We start from the raw sequence: 22773 nt of genomic DNA on the forward strand, positions 1-22773 counted from the left end.
GGCAACCATGAACTGCCGAACCATGGTTCAGTGGCTTGGTGTGTGTTTGTCCCTGGATGACACAGATTTCAGTGGTGAGTTATGGGACAAGCATTCTATAGTCACCTTTTATGACAGGACTCAGGGAGTCACTCAGGATGCAAAGAATAGGGTGAAGAAAAAAATTAAAGAAATTCTTGGTTATTGGGATTTGATCTAATTCTGTATGAGTTTAAGAAAACAGAAAGAGCAGAGTCCTGGAGACTTTGAAGCAAACCATGTCCGTGCACCAGAGAAAATGTGTCCTGTCTTCACCAGGATGGAAGAAGCCTCTGCTCTGCCACATCAGATTCCAGAGAACATTCCCACACTCTTCCAGCTCATCTCACTGTTTGCACAGCAGACTAAATCCTGTGAACAAAACACCTGTGTGAAAGCAGTCACACATTATTAGAGGAAACAAATGAGGATCAGCACATTCCGTTTTTACCTTTATCTCTTGTTGGAGAGTCAATCAGGGAATTTATCCAGTCTCTTCTGACAAATACATGGGTAACGGTTCATGCACATAGCATTTTCTAGTCTTGTTTGAGATAAGAACATACATCCTCCATACTTTTCATTGTATTTTTTTAGGTTCAAGGAACTAAAGAACAAAAACAACAATTGGCAACTCTTTAATTTTGAAAATTCCCTGAAATAAGTCATGTTTTCAAAATCATATTTACAAAAGTATATGGAATATAGAATTATTAATCATAACTTCACCACCAAAATATCTTTTCTCTAAGCTCATAAAAGGAAATTGTCTCCTAATCACACAAAAATTTCCATCTTGTTTTAGACGCCCAATTTTTTGGTAAACAGGTAAAATTTATTTATTATTAAAGAATTTTTTATGCTAAACTTCCTTTCACATTAATATTTTTATCAATAAAAATTCTAGAATAACAGTAAAACAGACGTGCTTGGCACATAGAAGAAGAACTTATATGTTTATGTTTTAAAGTGAAAGGGGAGGTTTGACATACAATTACATAAGAGGACTAGTTTCTTATGTATGGGACCGTTTTCCTTTCTTCCTGCTGACCTCATAATTAATGATGGAAACATGGTAATCTAATGAACTCCCTGTATGCAACACAACTCTAATTTCTGCAGGATGGTATATCAGAGACCACAACTACCCTTTTATTTAAAAAATGCATCTAAATAAAATAATATCATAGAAAACAGAGATAACTACCAGTAAAACAGAAGGACTATGAGTTCTGGAACAGCTTGGCCTATGTAGCAAAACAAGAATTAAAAATGAATTATTTAATAATAAATCATTAGCATTCTCTTGTGTAAACTAAAGGAAATCAGATTTATACTCCATCTGAGTTGTTAGCAGGAAAACTTAGATGGTCAGGGCAGCATTGAAGCTAGTGTTTCCCCTAAGAAACCTAGAGGTGACTAACTAAAGAATGCACTCAAAACTGAGATCCTTAATATTTAAGTCCCTCCAGGTCTACAGAGTCTCTTTTTTTTTTTTTGGTTCTTTTTTTCAGGGCTGGGGACCGAACCCAGGGCCTTGCGCTTCCTAGGCAAGCGCTCTAACACTGAGCTAAATCCCCAGTCCCCTGGCAGAATCTCTTAAGAGAAAACTATATCAGACTTCTATTAGCATCCACCTCTTGGCATCCCCAGTAGTGACTGGGTTTGGTGACTGTCATCAGGGAAATGTGAATCAAAACAATCCTGAGGTACCACCCAAAGAAAATCAATCAAAAAACGGGATATAGAACTAAACTGATAATGCACAACAGAGAAATCTCAAATTGCTGAAAGGACCTAAAGAAATGTTCAAAATCCTTAGTGATCACTGAAATGCAAATCAAAATGACCTTGAGATTCCATTTTATATTAGTCAGAATGGATAAGATCAAAACATCAGGGGACAATACATGTTGACTAGGATGTGGATAAATAGAAACACACCTCCATTCCTAGTAGGATTATAAACTGGTACACAAACTCTGGAAGTCAATTTAGAGATTCCTCAGAAAATTGGAAATAGACCTACACAAAGACCAAGAAATAACACTCTTGTGGATGTACCCAAAAGATTCCCCACTATACTATGTTCCACTATATTCTTAGCAGCCTTATTTGTATTAGTAAGAATCTGGAAACAACCCAGATGTCCCAGGACAGAAGAATGGATACAGAAACTATGCAACATTTACACAATGGAATACTACTCAGATATTTAGAATAAGGATATCCTGAGAACTGTAGGCAAATGGAACTAGAAAATATCATCCTGAGTGAAGTGACTCAGACCCAAAGAACATGCACGGTATGTTCTCACTGATTACTGGATATTAGCCAAAAATACACAACACAGTTCACAAAACTCAAAAATGTTAACAAACTGAAGGGCCCAAGTGAGGAAAACTCAGTCCCACTTCAGAGAGAAAAGAACACAACTACAAGAGGAGGAGAGAGGTAGGGACAGGGGTTGTATAAGGACATGGGGTTGGGGGAGAGAAGAACATGATGTGGTATTGGGTGGGAGAAAAGGACTGAAGCCCTGAGGGCCAGCAGAAGAAAGATAACTGGAAAACTCAGGTGTAGAGAGGTTGGGAGAAACTTGTAGAATATTCCAGAGAGCTGGAAAGTGAGAGACTCTCAGGACACAAGGGTTTACCCTTGATAAAATGCTCTACAGTGTGGAAGGGAACTTATAGTGCTAACGTACCACAGAGAGACAAAGTATCAAGTGAGGCATAGGGTTGCTATCCCAAATTCAAAGCTCTGACATTGTCTATAAGTAATTCAGGAATGGAAATGGAGCATGATGAAATGAATGTCCAGCATCAGGTCCTAAGTGGCATCCAGCTCAAAGGGAGATGCTGAGACCTGGCACAATTACCTAGGCTATGGGGTGTTCACAAAAGGTGAATTATTATGACTGCCCTCTAAAAGACCAAAGAAGCTGCTGAAAGAGTCAGATGCAGATATGTGCACCCAACCAATGAACTTCAAAGCTGTTTGGAATAACAGGAAGAAAAATGGCCTTTGTCATTTTAAGTCAGATTTCAAAAGAACATTTTTCCCTTTCCAGTCCATCAACCTATTTGCATGGTGGCCTAAGACCTATGGTTAAAAACTCATGGGAAACAATGAAAGCTGTGCTAAGAGGAAAACTCATAGCTCTGAGTGCCTGCAGAAAGAAACATGAGAGAGCATAAATCCCCAGCTTGACAGCACTCCTAAAATCTCTAGAACAAAAAGAAGCAAACACACCCAGGAGGAGTAGAAGGCAGGACACAATCAAACTCAGAGCTAAAATCAACCAAGTAGAAACAAAAAAAACTATACAAAAAATGTACAGACCCAAAAGCTGGTTCTTTGAGAAAGTCAACAAGATAGATCAACCCTTATCCAGACTAACCGGAGGATACAGAGAGTGTCCAAATTAACAAAATCAGAAATGAAAAGGGAGACATAACAACAGAGCCAGAGGAAATTCAAAAAATCATCAGATCCTACTACAAAAGCCTATATTCAACAAAACTTTAAAATCTGGAGGAAATGGACAATTTCCTAGACAGATACCAGGTACCCAAGTTAAATCAGGAACAAATAAACCATTTAAACAACACCATAACTCCTAAAGAAATAGAAGCACTCATTAAAAGTATCCTAACCAAAAAGAGCCCAGGTCAGTGGTTCAGTGCAGAATTCTATTAGACCTTCATAGAAGACCTCATTCCAACACTATCCAAACTATTCCATGAAATTGGAACAGATGGAGTGCTACCAAATTTCTTCTATGAAGCCACAATTATTCTTATACCTAAACCACACAAAGACCCAACAAAGAAAGAGAACTTCAGACCAATTTCCCTTATGAATATCGATACAAAGATACTCCATAAAAATTTTGCAAACCGAATCCAACAGCACATCAAAACAATCATCCAACATGATTAAGTAGGCTTCATTCCAGGGATGCAGGGATGGTTTAATATACGGAAAACCATCAACGTAATCCACTATATAAACAAACTGAAAGATAAAAAACATGTGATCATTTCATTAGATGCTGAGAAAGCATTTGAAAAAATTCAACATCCCTTCATGATAAAAGTCCTGGAACAGGGATTCAAGGCCCATACCAAACATAGTAAAAGCCATATACGCAGACCAGTATCTAATATTAGACTAAATTGAGAGAAACTTGAAGCAAACCAACTAAATTCAGGGACTAGATAAGACTGTGCACTCTTTCCCTACTTATTCAATATAGATATCCAAGTCCTAGCAAGGACAACAGAGCAAGCGGACAACAAAAGAAGATGAAAGGAATACAGATAGGAAAGGAAGAAGTCAAAATATCACTATTTACAGATGATATGATTGTATACTTAAGTGATTCCAAAAGTTCTTCCAGAGAACTACTGAACCTGATAAACACCTTCAGCAAAGTGAATGGGTATAAAATCAACTCAAATAAATCAGTAGCCTTCCTCTACACAAAAGAAAAACAAGCCGAGAATGAAATTAGGGAAACGACACCCTTCATAATAGTCCCAAATGATGTACAATAATTTGGTGTGACTTTAACCAATCAAGTGTAAGATCTATATTATAAGAACTTCAAGTCTCTGAAGAAAGAAATTGAAGAAGATACTCATGGGTTGGCAGGATAAATATAGTACCAATGGCCATTTTACCAAAAGCGATCTATAGATTCAATGCAATCCCCATCAAAATACCAACCCACTTCTTCATAGAGTTAGACAGAACAATATGCAAATTCTTCTGGAATAACATAAAACCTAGTATACCTAAAGCTATCCTCAACAATAAAAGGACTTCTGGGGGAATCACTATCCCTGAACTCAAGCAATATTACAAAGCACTAATGATAAAAACTGCATGGTATTTGTACAGAGACAGACAGATAGACCAGTAGAATAGAATTGAAGACCCAGAAATGAACCCACACCCATATGGGCACTTGATTTTTGATCAAGGGGCCAAAACCATCCAATGGAAAAAAGATAGCATTTTCAGCAAATAGTGCTGGTTCAACTGGAGGTCAGCATGAAGAAGAATGCAGATAGGTCCACGCTTATAGCCCTGTACAAAGCTTAAGTCCAAGTGAATCAAGGACCTCCACTTCAAACCAGGTACACTCAAACTAATAGAAGAAAAAGTGGGGAAGAATCTCAAACACATGGGGACTGGAGAAAATTTCCTGAACGAACACCAATGGCTTATGCTCTAAGACCAAGAATCGACAAATGGGATTTCATAAAAGTACAAGGTTTCTGTAAGGTAAAGGACACTGTTGTTAGACACAATGGCAACCAATAGATTGGGAAAAGATCTTTACCAATCCTACAATGGATAGAGGGCTTATATCCAAAATGTACAAAGAACTCAAGAAATTAGACTGCAGGGAGACAAATAACCCTATCAAAAATGGGGTTCAGAGCTAAACAAAGAATTCAGAGCTGTGGAATGCCACATGACTGAGAAACACCTAAAGAAATGTTCAATATCTTTAGTCATAAGGGAAATGCAAATCTAAACAACCCTGAGATTCCATCTCGCACCAGTGAGAATGGCTAAGATCAAAAACTCAGGTGACAGCAGATGCTGGCGAGGATGTGGAGAAAGAGGAACACTCCTCCATTGTTGGTTGGATTGCAGACTGGCACAACCATTCTGGAAATCAGTCTGGAGGTTCCTCAGAAAATTGGACATTGAACTACCTGAGGACCCAGCTATACCTCTCTTGGGCATATACCCAAAAGATACCCCAACATATAACAAAGACACATGGTCCACTATGTTCATAGCAGCCTTATTTATTATAGCCAGAAGATGGAAAAAACCCAGATGCCCTTCAACAGAGGAATGGATACAGAAAATGTGGTACATCTACAGAATGGAATGCTACTCAGCTATCAAAATCAATGAATTTATGAAATTCCTAGGCAAATGGATGGAACTGGAAAATATCATCCTGAGTGAGGTAACTCAATCACAGAAAAACACCCATGGTATGTACTCATTGATAAGTGGATATTATCCAAAATGCACAAATTACCCTATATGCAAAGAGCACATGAAACTCAAGACGGATGACCAAAATGAGAGTTTCACTCTTTCTTTAAAAGGGAACAAGAATAACCATGGGAGGGAATAGGGAGGCAAAGTGTACAACAGAGGCAGAAGGAACACCCATTCAGAGCCTGCCACACATGTGGCCCATAGATATAAAGCCACCAAACTAGATAAGATGGATGAAGCAAAGAAGTGCAGACTGACAGGAAGTGGATGTATATCTCTCCTGAGAGACACAGCCAGAATACTGCAAATACATAGGCGAGCGAATACCAGCAGCAAACCTCTGAACTGAGAACGGGACCCAGTTTGAAGGAATCAGAGAAAGGACTAAAAGAGCTTGAAGGGGCTCGAGACCCCATATGAACAACAATGCCATCCAACCAGAGCTTCTAGGGACTAAGCCACTACCCAAACAGCGAACATGGACTGACCCTGGGCTCCTACCGCATAGGTAGCAATGAATAGCATAGTAAGAGCAACAGTTGAAGGGGAAGCCCTTGGTCCTGACACGATTGAACCCTCAGTGTACGTGATTGTTGGGGGAGGGCGGTAATGGGGAGAGGATGGGGAGGGGAACAGTCATATAGAAGGAGAGGGGTAGGAGTTAGGGGTATGTTGGACCAGAAACTGGAAAGGGAATGAAAATCGAAATGAAATAAGAAATATCCAAATTAATAAAGGTCTAGTAAAAAAATAAAAAGACCTGTGGTTAAAACATTTGGTCACTATGTAGTCCCAAATCATTACAGGAAATTAACAAGTATAACAAAAGGTTCCACTTTTATCTTTCCTTCCCTTCTCACAGAAATTCTGAGAAAAGCAATACTCTCTTTGCACAGATATGGAGTGGCTTTACCACAGTCATCATTATCTATATTTGTGACACTGAAAAATACACAGCCTCTTAGATAATAATTCCATTACAGATAAATCAATAGTAGACAAAAAGTAAAATGTGCAGTTATTTTAAGTTTAAAGCATATTGATTTAAGCCAAGGTTTTTGAAAATAAGGTTTATTATCCAAAGTGTACACATTATGGACTTAATCAAAAGTTCATCAATAAAACTGTTAATTTTCTCTGAACTCATAAAAAAATTCTTGGGCCAGTAACATTGCTCACACAAACCAACAGCCTGACTTCATACTTCATACCCCACAAAGTAGGAGAAAAATAATTTAGACAGTGTATAAGTGGCACAACTACATTATTAGTATAACTTACTTTCAAATGTACACTAAAATATATAAAATTGTTATGACAGTATGGAAAGTGAGGCAGGTCACTAACCTTATCATTTGTGTGGCTAAATTAGGAGGATTTAAACCCAGGTTAGACATGGCTATAGAAAATGGTCATAATCAAATATTAACTAATAATTAAAACCCCACTTGATGCACAGTCAGGAGCACCAAGCCAACAGGCTTAGGCTTCAGCAGAGCTGTCACTTCAAAGGATCAGCAGAGGCTGATCAAAAATGAGAAATACCTGCCACATGCCCACGCACTGAATTATAGTTTCCTAAGAAAATAATCAGTCTAGATGCCATGCCTCAGACTGTTTCTAGAGCAATTTGCAAAGAAATCCAGTAAATGCCCCAAAGAAAATGACATAATGAACAGAAGACAACAGAAATAGAACATTAAATCCATAAGATTAGAGACACTAGAATTATCACTAGCACGTGTAAAATAAGAATAACTGACATCTTTCAAGAAATTAAAGATAGGCTAGGCATGCATGCCTGTATTCCCAATACCTGACAGAACTAAGAGGATCACGAGTTCAAGGAATGCCTGAATCTTGAGATGATTCCTTATTTCAAAATATGAACAAAATAACAAAAATTCCATCTATTTTATATTATATAGAAAGCAAATTAACATATATCTATATAGAAAAATTAGTAAAGAATAAATAATATTGAGGTGATTTCTGAAAATTTGTATTTCTAAAAAAATCAGCAACCAGAAAAAATTATATATATATATATATATATATATATATATATATATATATATATATATAAATTGAAAGCAGAAGGTATATTTTGAGGATTCAAGTACAAAGGTGAATGAGGATTGAAAAATAAGTCACATGAGAGAATAAAGGATAGATTAACCAAAACTAAGGATATGTAAATGTCCCTATAAAAACTCACAAGATAGTAAGTTCATAGATGGTCAACAGAAAACAAACTCCATTATTCCTTGGTGGTTTGGAGTGGTGTGTGTGTGTGTGTGTGTGTGTGTGTGTGTGTGTGTGTGTGTGTGTGTGTGTGTGTGTTGTTTGTGTAATTGTTTTGGTTTTGGGGAGGGGAAATGTTTTTGTCTTTTTGTGATTTTTGTGTATTTTGATCGCGTGATTGATTTTATTTCCCCCTTTTTTGTTGTTTAGAGGAGAAAGAAATAGTATGACTTTGGGTGGGTAGTAAGTTTGGGAGGAACAGGGAGCACTTACTGAGGAGAGAATCCATTCAAAAGAAGATATGAGTTTTTAAAAGGAACCCAGTTGCAAGGCAAAGGACTCTTCAAGAGGAATTACTTACTGGTCTGGGAGATGACAAGGGTCTTCTACACAGCACAGGATACTGCTCCTCCCCTTGGGTATCTATCATAACCACATGGAAAAACCTATTGCTGAAGACACTTCCCACTTTGACACCAACACATAGAGAAGTCAATCCCAATCAATATGGACATATCTTCCCCTCGTTTGGCTTTCAAAGGGCTAGAAACTGGTTTTGCTGGTTGCAGAGAAGAAAAGATATGAGTAGACCTATTCAGCACTGGACCCTGCATGCTACAATGCTGACCTGTTAAGCAAGATATGTTGCAGGATAAATTGATGCTTTCTTACTGGAACTAGGTCCTTTACGATAAGAGGGAACCATGTCTGATGCTGTAATCTAACTCCAAAGCCTGAGATTGAAGGTGGTCAGAGGCCACTTGTCCCAATTGTCCTGCTATGTAGTCAGTGGGTAAAATGCGCTCCTAGAATTTATCGCTATGGCCTAGACTTGTGCTGCTCTCAACTTGATCAAAGATGAATCTTTTTTTCCCGTTTTTTTTTTTTGCGATGTCATTCATTTACATTTCAAATGATATCCTGCCTCATTGTTACCCCACCACAATCCCGCTTACCATCTACTATAACACCCTTACTTTCAGCTACAGGAGGGTACTCCTCCACCCACTTACCAATGCCAGTCTCACCTCTCTAGTATCTCCTTATGCTGGGGCATCAAGCCTCCACAGGACCAAAGACCTCCCCTCCCTCTGATGTCAGATAAAGTCATCCTCTGATACCTATGTATCTGGAACCCTGGATCCTTCCATGTATACTCTCTGGATGGTTGTTAGTCTCTGGGAGTTCTAGATCCTCCACTTAGTTGATATTGATCTTTTTATGGGGTTATAATTACCTTCAGCTCCTACAGTCTTCCCCTAGCTCTTCCATTGACGTCCATGGGCTCAGGACAATGGTTGGCTATGAATAACTGTATCTGTGTTGGTCATGTGATAGTAGAAACTCTCAGAGAATAGTCATACCAGGCTCTGCTTAGCAAGCACTTCTTGGCATCAGCAATAGTATCAAGTTTCGGTGTCTACAAATGGGGATGGATCCTTAGGTGGGATAGTCTGTGGATGGTCTTTCTTTAGTCTCCTTCCAACTTTTGAACCTGCCTTTCCTTTGTAAAGGAACATTCTGGGTAAAAAACATTGAGATTGCTTGGTGGCCCCATACCTCAACTAAGGGTCACGCCTATCCCTGGATGTGGTTGTCACAAATTATATGTCCACTTTCCTACATATTTCATCTATAGTCATCCCCACTGGGACCTGGGTACCTCTTGCATCCCTGGTATCTGAGACTTTCTAGTCATTACCTGTACTTCCCCATCACTCACTACTACATATTTATATTCAATTTCCTGACATTCTTTACATGCTTCTTGTACTTGATCCTACCTCCGTTTGATGTCCCCTTTCTCTCTTCCTCCCAGGTTCCTCCTTCACTCTACTTCCTACGATTATTTTGTACCCTATTCTATGTAGGATTGAAGCATCCACATCTTGGTTTTATCACTTTTTTGTTATTATTGGCTACCTTTTATTTACATTTCAAATTTTATTCCCCTTCCTAGTTTCCCATAAATAAACACCCTCTCCTATTCCCCTCCCCTTCTTCTTTAAGGGTGTTCACCCTTGATAACCAACACCATTCCTACTCTTCTCCCTGACATTCCCTTACACTTGGGAGTCCAGCCTTGGCAAAACTAAGGGCTTCTCCTCCCCTTGGTGCCCAACAAGTCCATCCTCTGTTACATATGCAGCTGGATCCATGGCTCTGTCCATGTGTAGTCTTTGGGCAGTGGTTTAACCTTAGTAACTCTGGTTGGTTAGTATTGTTGTTGTTATGGGGTTGCAAGCCCCTTCAGTTTCTTTACTCCTTTCTCTAATTCCTCCAACGGGGACGTCATTCTCACTTTAGTAGTCTTCTGGTAGCATTTGCCTCTTTATTTGTCATGCTCTGGATTAGTCACCCTGTAGACACCTATATCAGTCTCCTTTCAGCATGCCCTTATAGGCTTCATCAATATTGTCTAGTTTTAGTGGTTATGTATATATATATATATATATATATATATATATATATATATATGCATATATGTGTATATATGCTGAATCCCCAGGTGTGGCTGTCTCAGGAATAGCAAAATATAGCCAAATAGCCATTTCTTGAGCCTTTGCTCCAAAGTCTGTCTCCATTTATACTCCTATGTATATTTTTGTCCTCCCTTTTTTAGAAGGAGTGAAGCATTCACACTTTGGTCATCTTTTTTCTTGTGCTTCATGTGGTCTATGGATTGTATCTTGCATAATTTGACCTTATAGCTAATACCTACTTATCTTTGTGTGCAAACCATGTGTATTTTCTTATGTTTAGGTCACCTCACTTGGGATGATATTTTCTAGTTCCATCCATTTACCTATGAATTTTATGAATCATTGTTTTTGGTAGTGGAGTAGTACTCGATTATATAATTGAACTATATTTTCAGAATCCATTTCTTTTAAGGGACAACTGGATTATTTTGAGCTTCTGGTGATTATAAATAAGGCTGCTAAAAACATGGTGGAGCCTGTGTCCTTCTTATATTTTGAAATAACTTTTGGGTGTATGTCCAGGAGTGCTATAACTGAGTCTTCAGTTAGAACTATTTCCAGTTTTCTGAGGAATTGCCAGCTTGATTTGCAAAGGGGTTTTACCAGCCTGAAGTCCTACTAGAAATGGAGGAGTGTTCCACTTCCTCCACATCCTCATCAACATCTGCTGTCAAATTTGTTTTTGATCTTTGCCATTGTGATTGGTATGAGGTGGGAACTCAGGATAATTTGATTTGCTGTCCCCAATAACTAAGGATGTTGAACATTTTTTAGGTACTACCTGGTTATGCAAGATTTTTTACTTGAGAATTCTTTGTTTAGCTGTGAGTCCCATTTCCATAGGGTTATTAGGCTCTCTGCAGTCTAACTTTTGAGGTTTCTGTAAATTTTAGATATCAGCCCTCTATCTATTTTAGGGCTGGTAAAGATAGTTTACAATATATAAGTTGTGATTTTGTCAAAATTATACTATTCCAACTTCTAGCCAGAGCAATTAGACAACAAAGTAAATCAAGGAAATAAAAATTGAACAGGAGGAAGTCAAAATATCACTCTTTGCAGATAATATGATAATTTACATAAGAGACCCCACAAATTCAACCAAAGAACTGCTACAGTTGCTGAACAACTTCTGCAAAGTGCCTGGATATAAATTGACTCTAACAGATCAGCCTTCCCCTACTGAAAGGATAAATGGGCAGACAATGAAATTATGGAAGCAACATCTTTCACAATAGTCACTAATTATATAAAATAAATTCTATCAAATTAATAGGCTTCCTATATTGAAAGGATATCCAGACTGTGAAAAATATGGAAACAACACCCTACACAATAGTTTCAGGTATTATGAAAAAAACCTTGGTATGAATCTAACCAGGTAAGTGAAAGATTTATATGACAAGTACTTCAAGTGTCTGAAGAAAAGAATTCAAGAATTCCTCAGAAGATAGAACAGTCTCCCATGGTGATGCATCAGCAGGGTTAACATAATAAAAATGGCCACCTTACCAAAAGAAATCTAAAACCAAAATATTCAGTGCAATCCTCATCAAAATTCCAATACAATTCTTCACAGTTATAATGAGAAATTCTCAAATTCATTTGGAATTTTTAAAAAAAAGTAGCAAAATTATTCCCAATAATTAATGAAGTTCTGCAGTGATCACCATTTCACACCTGAAGCTGTTCTACAGAGCAATAGTGATAAAAAAAAAAACTAAATGACCTGGCATTTGTGCAGAGAAATGCATATAGATCAGTGGAATAGAATTGAAGACCCAGAAATAAACCACAGCCTATGGTCACTTCAACGTTGACAAAGAAGTTAAAACCATTCTGTGGAAAAAGGTAGCAGTTTCAACAAATGGTGCTGGGTTAACTGGAGGGTGACCATGTAGAAGAATTCAAATTGATTCATATTCTCCATTTCCAAAGATCAAGTCCAAGTACATCAAGGTCTTCTACATAAAAAGAGATATGCTAAGTCTACTAGAAGAGAAAGTAGACAAGAGCCTGAAACACATGGGAAGGGTGCAAATTTTCCTGAAAACAATATCAATGACTCATGCTATAAGATGAACAGTCAACAAATGAGAACTCATAAAGTTGAAATGCTTCTCTAAGGCAGAGAACCTTCTTTACAAAGTGGGCTATCGTACATGTAGATTGGTAGAATTTGTCACAGTGCATAAGAGAAGTGTATATGTGCTGAGTCCTAAAGGAGATATCTGCATCAAATTCCTTGCCTCTATAACACCAGCAAATTTCTGGAGAGAGCACAGAACAGGACATAGAATAAAATATAAGAACCAGATGAGGCAAAAAGCTCTATGTATTTCAGGATTCTTAACAAGATGATATATCTTTAAATTTATATCTTCTTAAGAAATCACTATTCTTAGGTGAAAGCTGCAGGAAAAGAGAAAGATAATTCTTTATGGAGTGTTTGGGTACTGTGTGTTACTTGTTCCAATAGATTGCATACAACGATGAACCTATAGACAGTTAACTTGAAGACATGAGTTAGTATGATTCCTGTTTGAGTTTTGAGGAGGTTAGGGTTTTGTATGCTCATATATTATTTGATGTTTTATGATACTCAATAAAAATGCATATTACTAATAAAGATAATCTTGGAAAAGTTTTCTAGCAGATTATAAATAAGGAAACACCTTGGGATTTTCAAAAGAGCTTAAATGGATGGCTGGGCTACATATGTATGTTTATATAAACATGACCCTGTGTTTATATATGACGAATATTTATATAAGCTGAAAACAAAAAGAAATGTCACATGAATGTCTGAATGACTCAGGTTAAATTCATATGTCATGATCATTTGGTCACTCCACACCATTTATGTTATTGACATTGTAGTGCCTGCCTTTCTTATGTTACAAGAAACAGTCCTGAGATGTATGCAGTTTTAAGCCACTTTTGGTCAGTTTCAGGAACATACAACTTGCCTCTGTAACACTTTCTCAGAGACTTCCTTATGCAACTTGTCCTTGACTATGAGCTCATAGAAAATGAGGAAAGGCATGCGAAATGAGAAAAAAAAAGCCTCTGCACACAAACCTCCCAGTTCCCACACCACTGTTAGTCTTAAGAGTTTAGAAACTCACAATTCAGATTGGCCATTATCAATCCATGACCATTCCTCTTTTGCTTTATTGTATGACAATCCAATCTAGTACTGGTCTGAAAGAACCTGGAGCTGAAGGAACTTCTGTAAAAGAAATAACACACCCTACGATGAATTTTCTGTAGGTTTGATGAAAGAACAAACAAGAAAATTTCCCACCATTCCAGTATCATTCTGTGCTGTCTTGTTCTCTCATTCATCAGTCCCACCATGTTCATTCTGGATAGGACTTCCTACAATAGCACATTTAAATCAAAACTAAGTCAGTTCTGTAAGTCATTTAAAATAAAACTTTCAAGTGTCTTGAGATATTAAGATCATGGCATGCTGTGTGAGTATGTTTCTTAGACCAAGTCTCACTAAGCAGCCATGAATGGACTAGAAGTCACAATGTTCCTATTGAAGGCAGATTTAATGCTATTTTTTTGATTTAGCATTTTTTGGACTGATTTATCAATTTCTTCCAGTGCTTTATCTATGCCTGAGCTAAATAGAAAATTCTTAATGTAGGAATCTTGAATGGTCATGAAGCACATAAATGTATGTTCAATGTCTTCAGCAACCAGAGAAATGCAATTCAGAACAACTCTGAGACCTCACCTTACACCAGTAGGCATGGGTAATATTAAAACTCAAGTGATAGCATAGGCTAAGAAGGTTATGGAGTAAGGGGAACACTCCTCCAGTGTTGGAGGGAGTGGGAACTTGCACAATGTCTTTAGAAATAAATTTGGAGGTTTACCAGAAAAGTGGTAATAGTTCTAATTCAAGAACAAGCCATACCACTCCTAGACATATACCCAAAAAGTGCTCAATCATTTCACAAAGACACTTGCTCAATTATGTTCATAGCAGTTTTATTCATAGCTCTCCCTCCCACGGGATTTGGGTGCAGAGAACTGTTTATCCGGTCTGTTTCTTTCAGGTTCCGGCGGTGTCTGCAGTTTTATTCATAATATCCAGAAACTAAAATCTTCTTAGATGTCCCTCAATTGAAGAATTGAAAAAAGTATTTGGAATATCTGCACGATGGAATAGTATTCATCTATGAATTACAAAGACACCTGTTATACCAACAAATGGATGGAAATTGAGAATATCATCCTGAGGTTGCCAAGTCCCACAAAGACAGTTTTGGTATGTTTCAACTTATGAGTGGATATTAGTCATAAAAAAGAATTTTTGTGCTACATACCACAGACCCAAGTAGTCTGGACAGAAAGAGGGGCACAAGCAAGAATTCTTGGGTCTCACTTGGAAGGGAGATTGGAATGGTTATGGAAGGCAAATGGAGACAGGGAACTGAGCAGGAGAGGGGTTCATGAGGGGAGTGGAATTGCAGTTTCATGTGTGGGGAAGCATGGGAGGATGGCCTGATGGTCATGAGAATCAGTGGAATTCTGCAACTGCTGAGGAAGTCGGTAGGGAACATCTTCTGGAATGTGGTGACCAGTGATAAGAGAGGCACACAATAATCAGTAGGGGTGTCCTTAGCTGAGAAACTTATGTAGACTGGTGAGACAGCCTCCTGTCGCCAGGAAAGAATCCCTGGGGACCAATAGCAATATCAATAAACTGACAAAACTTTTGAAACAAACTCACCCTGTCTATAAGAAATACAGGATTTGTAAATGGAGTAAGACTGAGGGAGAGGGCAACAAATAACTGGCTCAAATTGAGACCCATCCTGTGGAAAAGCATCAATCCATGAGCTATTAATGATACTCAGTTATGCTTGCAGACAGGAGTCTAGGATGCTGACCTCTGTGAGCCTATACCAACCAGCTTAGTCATACATGCACAGTAACCCCAAGCCAAACCTTGGATGGAGCGTGGGGACTCTTATGGAAGACTAGGAGGATGGATTGTGATCTCTTAAGTGGATAAGAGCTCCACATGAAGACCAAGAGTAACACTAACCTGGACCCTTGGGGATCTCAGAGACAGACCACTAAACAAAGTACATATGTAGGGCTGGACCTTGGCTTCCCAGCATATATGCAGATTTATCTTCTTTTGGTATCTGAACAATTGCAGCAGACAAAAGTTGTTGCCTGCATATAACTGAGCTGCCTTGTCTGGCCTCAGTGGAAGAGGATGCACCTAGCCTCATGGAGTTGAGGGGCTATTGGTGCCTGGGGCTCCTCACAGAGATCTATTGCCTGGCTGTGTTCATGGGTTTGGACCAAGAAGGGAGAGAACTCAGGTTGGGGGAGGGAACAGCTTTCATCACCCCCTCTGCCAGTCCTTCTCCTTTTTGATGCTGCCACTTTGGTTGCTCAGGTCAGGCTGAGCCAGGAGGGGACTGACTAGCTCAAGAAGGATACAGGAGGGCTTTGGTGGCAATTTTGGGAGAGCAGATCTCTTCCCCAAGAGGCATTGTTACAGCTCTTATGACAGAAGCTCTCAAACAATAGAATAATTCCTGCACACTTTTATTCCTTAACATGATTCTTAAATACAATTTTTGGATGGGTCAGTGTGTGACAGCAGGTACTTCCTATTGGATTCTCATGTGAGTTTTGGAAGACCTCGTCTACATATTCAGGGACTTGACTATTTCTTTGACTGATCTGTCTTGAACCTATGTGACCTGTGGTCATGTCCTTACCTATGGAGTAGGGGCTTGGAGCATTGCCCTATGTGAGTGGTCTATCTCAAATCTCTCTATAGGGGTCAGTGGGGGAGCTGCAGCTAGTGAGGCCTTGATCTGGGAGACTGGGAATTTGCCTGCTGTTCCATTTAGACTTTCCAAGGATTTGATCTATCTCAAACAGAAATCAGGGTACCTTTCACAGCCTGCTGCCCAACATGCTGTCTTGATGTGCCAGGGTTTGAAAAAACAAGGGGGGCAAAATATTTTTGCTCCCGCTCCTGCTCCTCTCCTGCTGCTGTTGCTGCTGCTGTAGCTACACTACTACTACTACTACTACTACTACTACTACTACTACTACTACTACTAGTATTACTATTACTACCGAAAAATAATAAAAATTTTAAATAAATGCTTACAGTTAAGTGTTTCAAATGGATAATTACTCTATTATTTGTAATTAAACATACTTTTATGTTGTTATTTGAACATGTATTAAATTGATATATAAATATAATACTGTGTTATAAATAACAATGTTTTCATGGTGAATCTGCCACTATTTCTCTAGAAAAATATAGTCTTCAATGAGATTTCATTAGTAATGATTAAAACAGGAAATGTCAGATATGGGAATTATAAAGCATAAGAATACTGTTCAGTAATGATAGGGACAGTCTCATTGAAAATCACCATGGACCTAACTGGTCAACCACTTAATTACACATTTTTCATATTGTCTCATATTATAGGCAGGCAGAGAGGTTAGTTACTTTCCCTGTTGTCATCTGATTTCTCATCTCAGGAAGTCTCACATTAGAGCAAACATTAGACAGGGGGAGTTTATTTAGAACTCTATGAAGAAAAATAACTCTCAGCCAGAGGATGTGCTGTACCAAAGTTTTAAACTTAATCAGGAAAAGGCATGCTTTCTAAGGGACTCTCTTATAGGCTCCTGAGAAAGGGAGTAGACTGAAAGACACAAGTGTATCTGTAGTAATGAGTCTCCGGTAGCGGACATTTGTCTCAAAGTTTTGTTCATATTACAGAAAAATAATATACATATAAAATATGGATTTAATATCTCATTATTCAGGGCTAGAGACAAAATTGAACAGAATAAAGGGGCAAGTGTCTACAGTACCAGCTCATCCTCATCATCTATCTTCAGAAGGGATAATCTGGATTTCTGGCAGGCTTGTTGACATCTGATCCAGGTTTTTTTGTCCAGGATGAAATAATAACATTTTATACCATAGCAGAACCAGTATATTTCAACATTTTTGCCTGTGAAAGTGAAGTTAAATGGTTAAACTCGTTGTTTTCTGGTATTGTGTTATCAGAACACAATATTAATTAATGTTGTGTTGAAAGAAAGAAAGAGGGGATGGGGTAAAATCTCCCAGGTTTCAGAAAATGAGATTCTATAATGCCCAGAGAACCCTGCACATTCAAGAGCAATGCAACATTGTTGATAACACTAGAGATATAGAACCATTTCCTGTGTCAATCATGTATGAGTCAGTAGAGAAAAGAATACTATTAATCCTTTCAAGAGAAATGAATTGGCTGGTCATGATAACATGCCTATAACCTGAGTACTCCAAAGAGAGAGACACACGAAGATAACTATTAGCTTGGGGTCATCCTAGGTTAAGTAATGACTTCCAGGCCAACATTGGATACACTTTGAGTTCCAAGTCAACCTGGACTACACAATGATGTCATGTCTCACATCAAACCCAAGAGAGAGATGCTGGCCTATGTGACAAACATGGTTGAACTTGAAGATGGTGAATAAGGAGAAACACACTATGGTCTAGGACCATAACTTATGTTTCTAACCAGATTAGGTTTTTAAATCAGCCCAGTTCTATGAAACTTAAGCTTATAAGATACCAGGAACAGGAGGGCAGGAAATGAGCACGTGTTCTTCAGAGCCAGTTAAAGTGGTGAAAGAATTCTAGATCTGCTATAATGCATTGTGTCCACACTGGTCCACTCTGTACTGTGAACTTAGCATTGTGCCATGTCATTGTTAAATTCTCTTACCTTGAGAGAAATGAAAGACATACAAGGGAGGTTTTGATGTTGATAGTCTGTTCTCATGATCATGTTGATAACTGGTAATTCCATGCCCAGGGGGCAGTAGAAGTTTCAATGATACTCTGACTTGTAGAAACTAAGACTATGCTAACTGAAACAAAGATTTCTGAGTTGCCAGTGCCTACATGAAATAAGAACCCCTCAAATGATTAACCATGGCATCACCAGCATCTCAAGCTGAAGGTTAGACCTCAAAGCTTCCATGAAAGAAACAATATATGATAATGCACTTCTGTATTCCTGGTCTTCCCCTGGTACATACCTGTGTGCTGAAAGGAAGGTATAACAGTCTTAGTTTCACGGTACCATCTTGTCTGTTCTCTCTTTAGTGATAGCAGAAGATCATTGCCTCGACTACAATTTATAGACATATTTCTTAGCATTTCTTCCTTTAAGTCAATGTCATTCGGCATGGATGTGCAATTATACTTGTGGCTTAGAGTCTCATGCAGTTCATGTTTTTCGTGAGTATACTGAAAAACTACATTAGTCACAAATAAATATCTAAGTAAAATATTCTACTAATTCTTAACCCACCATGAAAATTTGAATTAAAAAAACTATTAGGATGTGGGACAACTGTTATTAGATCATATGGAATACAAAATATCATCATATAACCTTATGTTTTAGCACAGCCTGGATGTTATTTTTTCTGTAAATGTGAAGGAATGCAATAAACTTTAAACTTACTGTCTCTGTACAGATGAAGTCTTTTTACTTAACCATGACCTCAATATGCATTAAAGTAAAAGGAAAAGAATGCCATAAGTTCTTTGCAAAGCTGTGTCTTACAATACTTTTATGTAATATTAACAATCCCCTGAACTCAGAATGTACACTTCCACCAAGTCGTCAAAAGGAACATTACCGCGAGTGAGAAAGAGCAGGGCAATTCCTAAGAGCCCCAGAGCTAACAGATTAGTATGAATAAGGACAGAACACTGCAGAGTATAAGGAAAAGTTATTAAAGTCCATAGGTTCTGATTTATTTCCTAATTATAGGCTACAAAATGGACAGAGTATTTAACTGCATCATCCCTTTCCAAAACTATGTTTTAGGTAGAAGTTCAAATAATATGTATCTCAATTACTCACTGTTTGTCACGAACATTACAACAGCTACCAGCCGAAGGGAACAGAGGATTACAAGAGCTACCACAATGAGCTGCCAGGGGACTGACCTCTCTAAAGTCAACAAAACAAAACAAGAAAAACAACACCATGAAAACAGCACATCTCAATACTAATAAAATTTTGTATAGCAGAGAAACATGGGGAAATTATGTACAAGTTGATGGTACAGAGTGAAAAGTGCCCTGAAAATTGTAGAATGCTACCTAAAATACTGCCAATGAAGAAATCCTTCATGTGTGAAGTTTCACAAAATTCTGAACTCATTTCTGCTTTAGCCTTGTATTGTGAATAGTCTGATCTCAGACTAGAAGTAGTTGGATGACAGGCATGTGTCCTCACCCATTTCTGTAGAACCAAAAGTGCATTCAAGAGATGGCATTGGTGGCATAGGTGCAATGCAAGTACAAGATAACAAACTAGACCATAGGATCCACCAAGAAAGATAACTGAAGATGGAGAGGAATGAAAGATGGATGGATGTTCTTGAGAACTGTTACAGAACCACAGCCAGTATGGAATTGATCTGCATAAATCCTGGAAAGGGCCTATACTTGAACTATTTCTTTTTCCATGTAAGTTTGATTTTGCTCTATATAATACTAAATATTGTTCAGTATCTAAGGTATTTGGAATCTGAAACTTATGCTTCTACGATCTCGGCTTGGAACACAGCCATGACAGTATGTATACAACAACTAAAAAAGAAATAGAGAAGTAAAGAAAAAGTGATACTTCTTCATTTTATTAATCCATGATTCTTTGACATTTTCAGGAACTCATAATAGGGTGTAGTTATTTCCACACCCCCTAATCCTCTCATCCCCTCTTCCTTCATCTGCAATTTTATTTCCATTTGGAGACTTCATCCTCTGAAGGACAACTGTTGGTGCCTGTTACATTAGATGTTGGGGATATTTATAACAATTAAAACACTTTCCTAGAGGATGAAACTATTATTTATAATGCATAAGGTTCATTTCTGTAGGATTCTGTTTCTCTACAAAGTAGTCTTTTATCAGACTCTGGCTTGTTAGTTTTAAATTTTTCAGTATTTTTCTTTACCTGACCAAATGAAAAACCAAAAATGTCCATATGGTTTATCACATCTTTTTTAATTTTAATTTTTATTGGCGATTTTATGTATTTTCATTTCAGATGTTATCCTCTTTCCAGGTTCCCTCTCTCTCATTCCACATTCCCATTCTATGTGGATACTTTTCGTCCCAACCACCCATTCCAACCTCATCACCCTGGCCATTGCATTACTCTGGAGAAATGTGCCTTCACAGTACCAAGGGCTTCTACTCCTCTTGATGCCAGACAATTCCAGCCTCTCCTACATATACAGCTAAAGCCATGGGTCTCTCCCTGTGTACTCTTGGTTTGTGTTTTAGTCCCTGGAAGATCTGAGGTGGTTGATATTGTTGTTTTTCCTATGGGGTTACAAACCCATTCAACTCCTTCAGTCCTTTCTCTACTTCCTCCATTGGGGTCCCCATGCTCATTTTGATGATTAGCTGCAAACAGCCTTATCTCCATCATTAAGGCTCTGGCAGGCCCTGTAGGAAACATCCACATCAAGCTCCTCTCAACAAGCTCTTCATGGCATCAGCAATATTGACTGGGTTTGGTAGTTGCATATGGGATTTTTTCCCATGTAGTGTAATCACTCAATGTCCTTTCTTTTGGGCTCTGCTTCACTCTTTTTCGCTTTATTTCCTCCTGTGTGTATTTTGTTCCCCCTTCTAAGAAGGACTGAAACATGCAAATTTCACTCTTTTTCTCACTTCTTGATGCTCAAGATTTCTTTCCCTACATTTTCCCATTGTGGTACTCTCCTCATCTGATTTATTCAGTAACTGACTAAAAGCTAAAGAGTAGAAGTAGTTTGTCATTCTTCCTTTTTTAGTTTTAAAACTTGATTATTTATTTTTTAAATTTTGTTTTAAACAATTTTGTACTTAATTATCCTCCAAAATACTCCCAATTCCCTTCTAGTCTTGTGAAAACCAACCCCAGATAAAGTGGAGCATGATAGTTTTCAATAGAATCCAGTAAGGGATTTTTAAACTGTTGAAGGTTTAAAATGCATAAAAGCAATTGATTTTAGACACTAAAATATCTTACCTCTGTGGCCAGCTGCTCTGGCCCTTTGGGTCTCCTCAGGTCTCACTTGGTTCTGCAAATCTGAACATTTTTGAAATCTCACATTTGAGTAAGACACCTCCTGCTCACTCATTTTTTGAGTGATGTATGAAGTTTGTTTTCAGTTAAAGTTGGGCTTTCAATGATTTCTAGAAAAAATGTTGAAATACACATTTTAGGAAAGTACCTAGATCTGGTGGTACAGAGGACTAAGAAAGGGTAGGGTCTGATTGATTTACTTAATGATCCAAACACCATGACATGGAATGACCCTTATTTCCATTACAGGTGATAACTATTTGCAGATTTCTGTTAAATTAGTTTATTTCTAATGGCCCCAACAAATTTTGTTAAGAAATATATAAAGAATTAAAAATTTACTAACTCATTATACTATTGGCACAGCAATGGTTCTAAATATTTAGCCTACAAACATGTTAGGTAAAATAGGCTCCACTGAAAATCATTAAATTTTTTTTAAACAAAGTGTCCAAGTAGACGGGACTCAAGTCATTAGGATTAAATAAAAATGTTGCTTTAAAATTATTTACACATTTCTATAAACACATGAATAGTAAATGTTCTTTCAGTATTTTTATTGATCCATGGATCTTACAGTTTCTCAGTCACTACCTTCAAAATAATATTTGAAAGTTAATACTGCACATAATACAAGATATATAAATATCTTTTGGATTGAATTCTCAATTAACTGAGATGTACATCTTCCCCATCTAGCCACAATCTGCATATTCTTCTCTATGCTTGAACCTGCTTAAAATTCAACCAGAAAGGTTTCTACTGAGAGTAATAATCCAGATCCTGAAAGACAAAACTAAATATTGTGTCTCCTCTGAGGCTCC

At 37.8% G+C, this 22773-nt stretch overlaps 1 protein-coding gene across 1 annotated transcript; it reads right to left on the reverse strand.

Annotated features, from left to right (window-relative positions):
* Positions 1-489: 489 nt before the first annotated feature.
* Ly49si3 (immunoreceptor Ly49si3) lies at positions 490-22004 on the reverse strand. The gene is given in 6 exon segments (NM_001009919.1): positions 490-625; positions 13910-14013; positions 17667-17809; positions 18891-19109; positions 19727-19816; positions 21893-22004. Coding segments are annotated over 6 exon segments (804 nt in total).
* Positions 22005-22773: the final 769 nt, after the last annotated feature.

Source organism: Rattus norvegicus, chromosome 4 (genome assembly GCF_036323735.1).
Source record: "Rattus norvegicus strain BN/NHsdMcwi chromosome 4, GRCr8, whole genome shotgun sequence".
Classification (NCBI taxonomy): domain Eukaryota; kingdom Metazoa; phylum Chordata; class Mammalia; order Rodentia; family Muridae; genus Rattus; species Rattus norvegicus.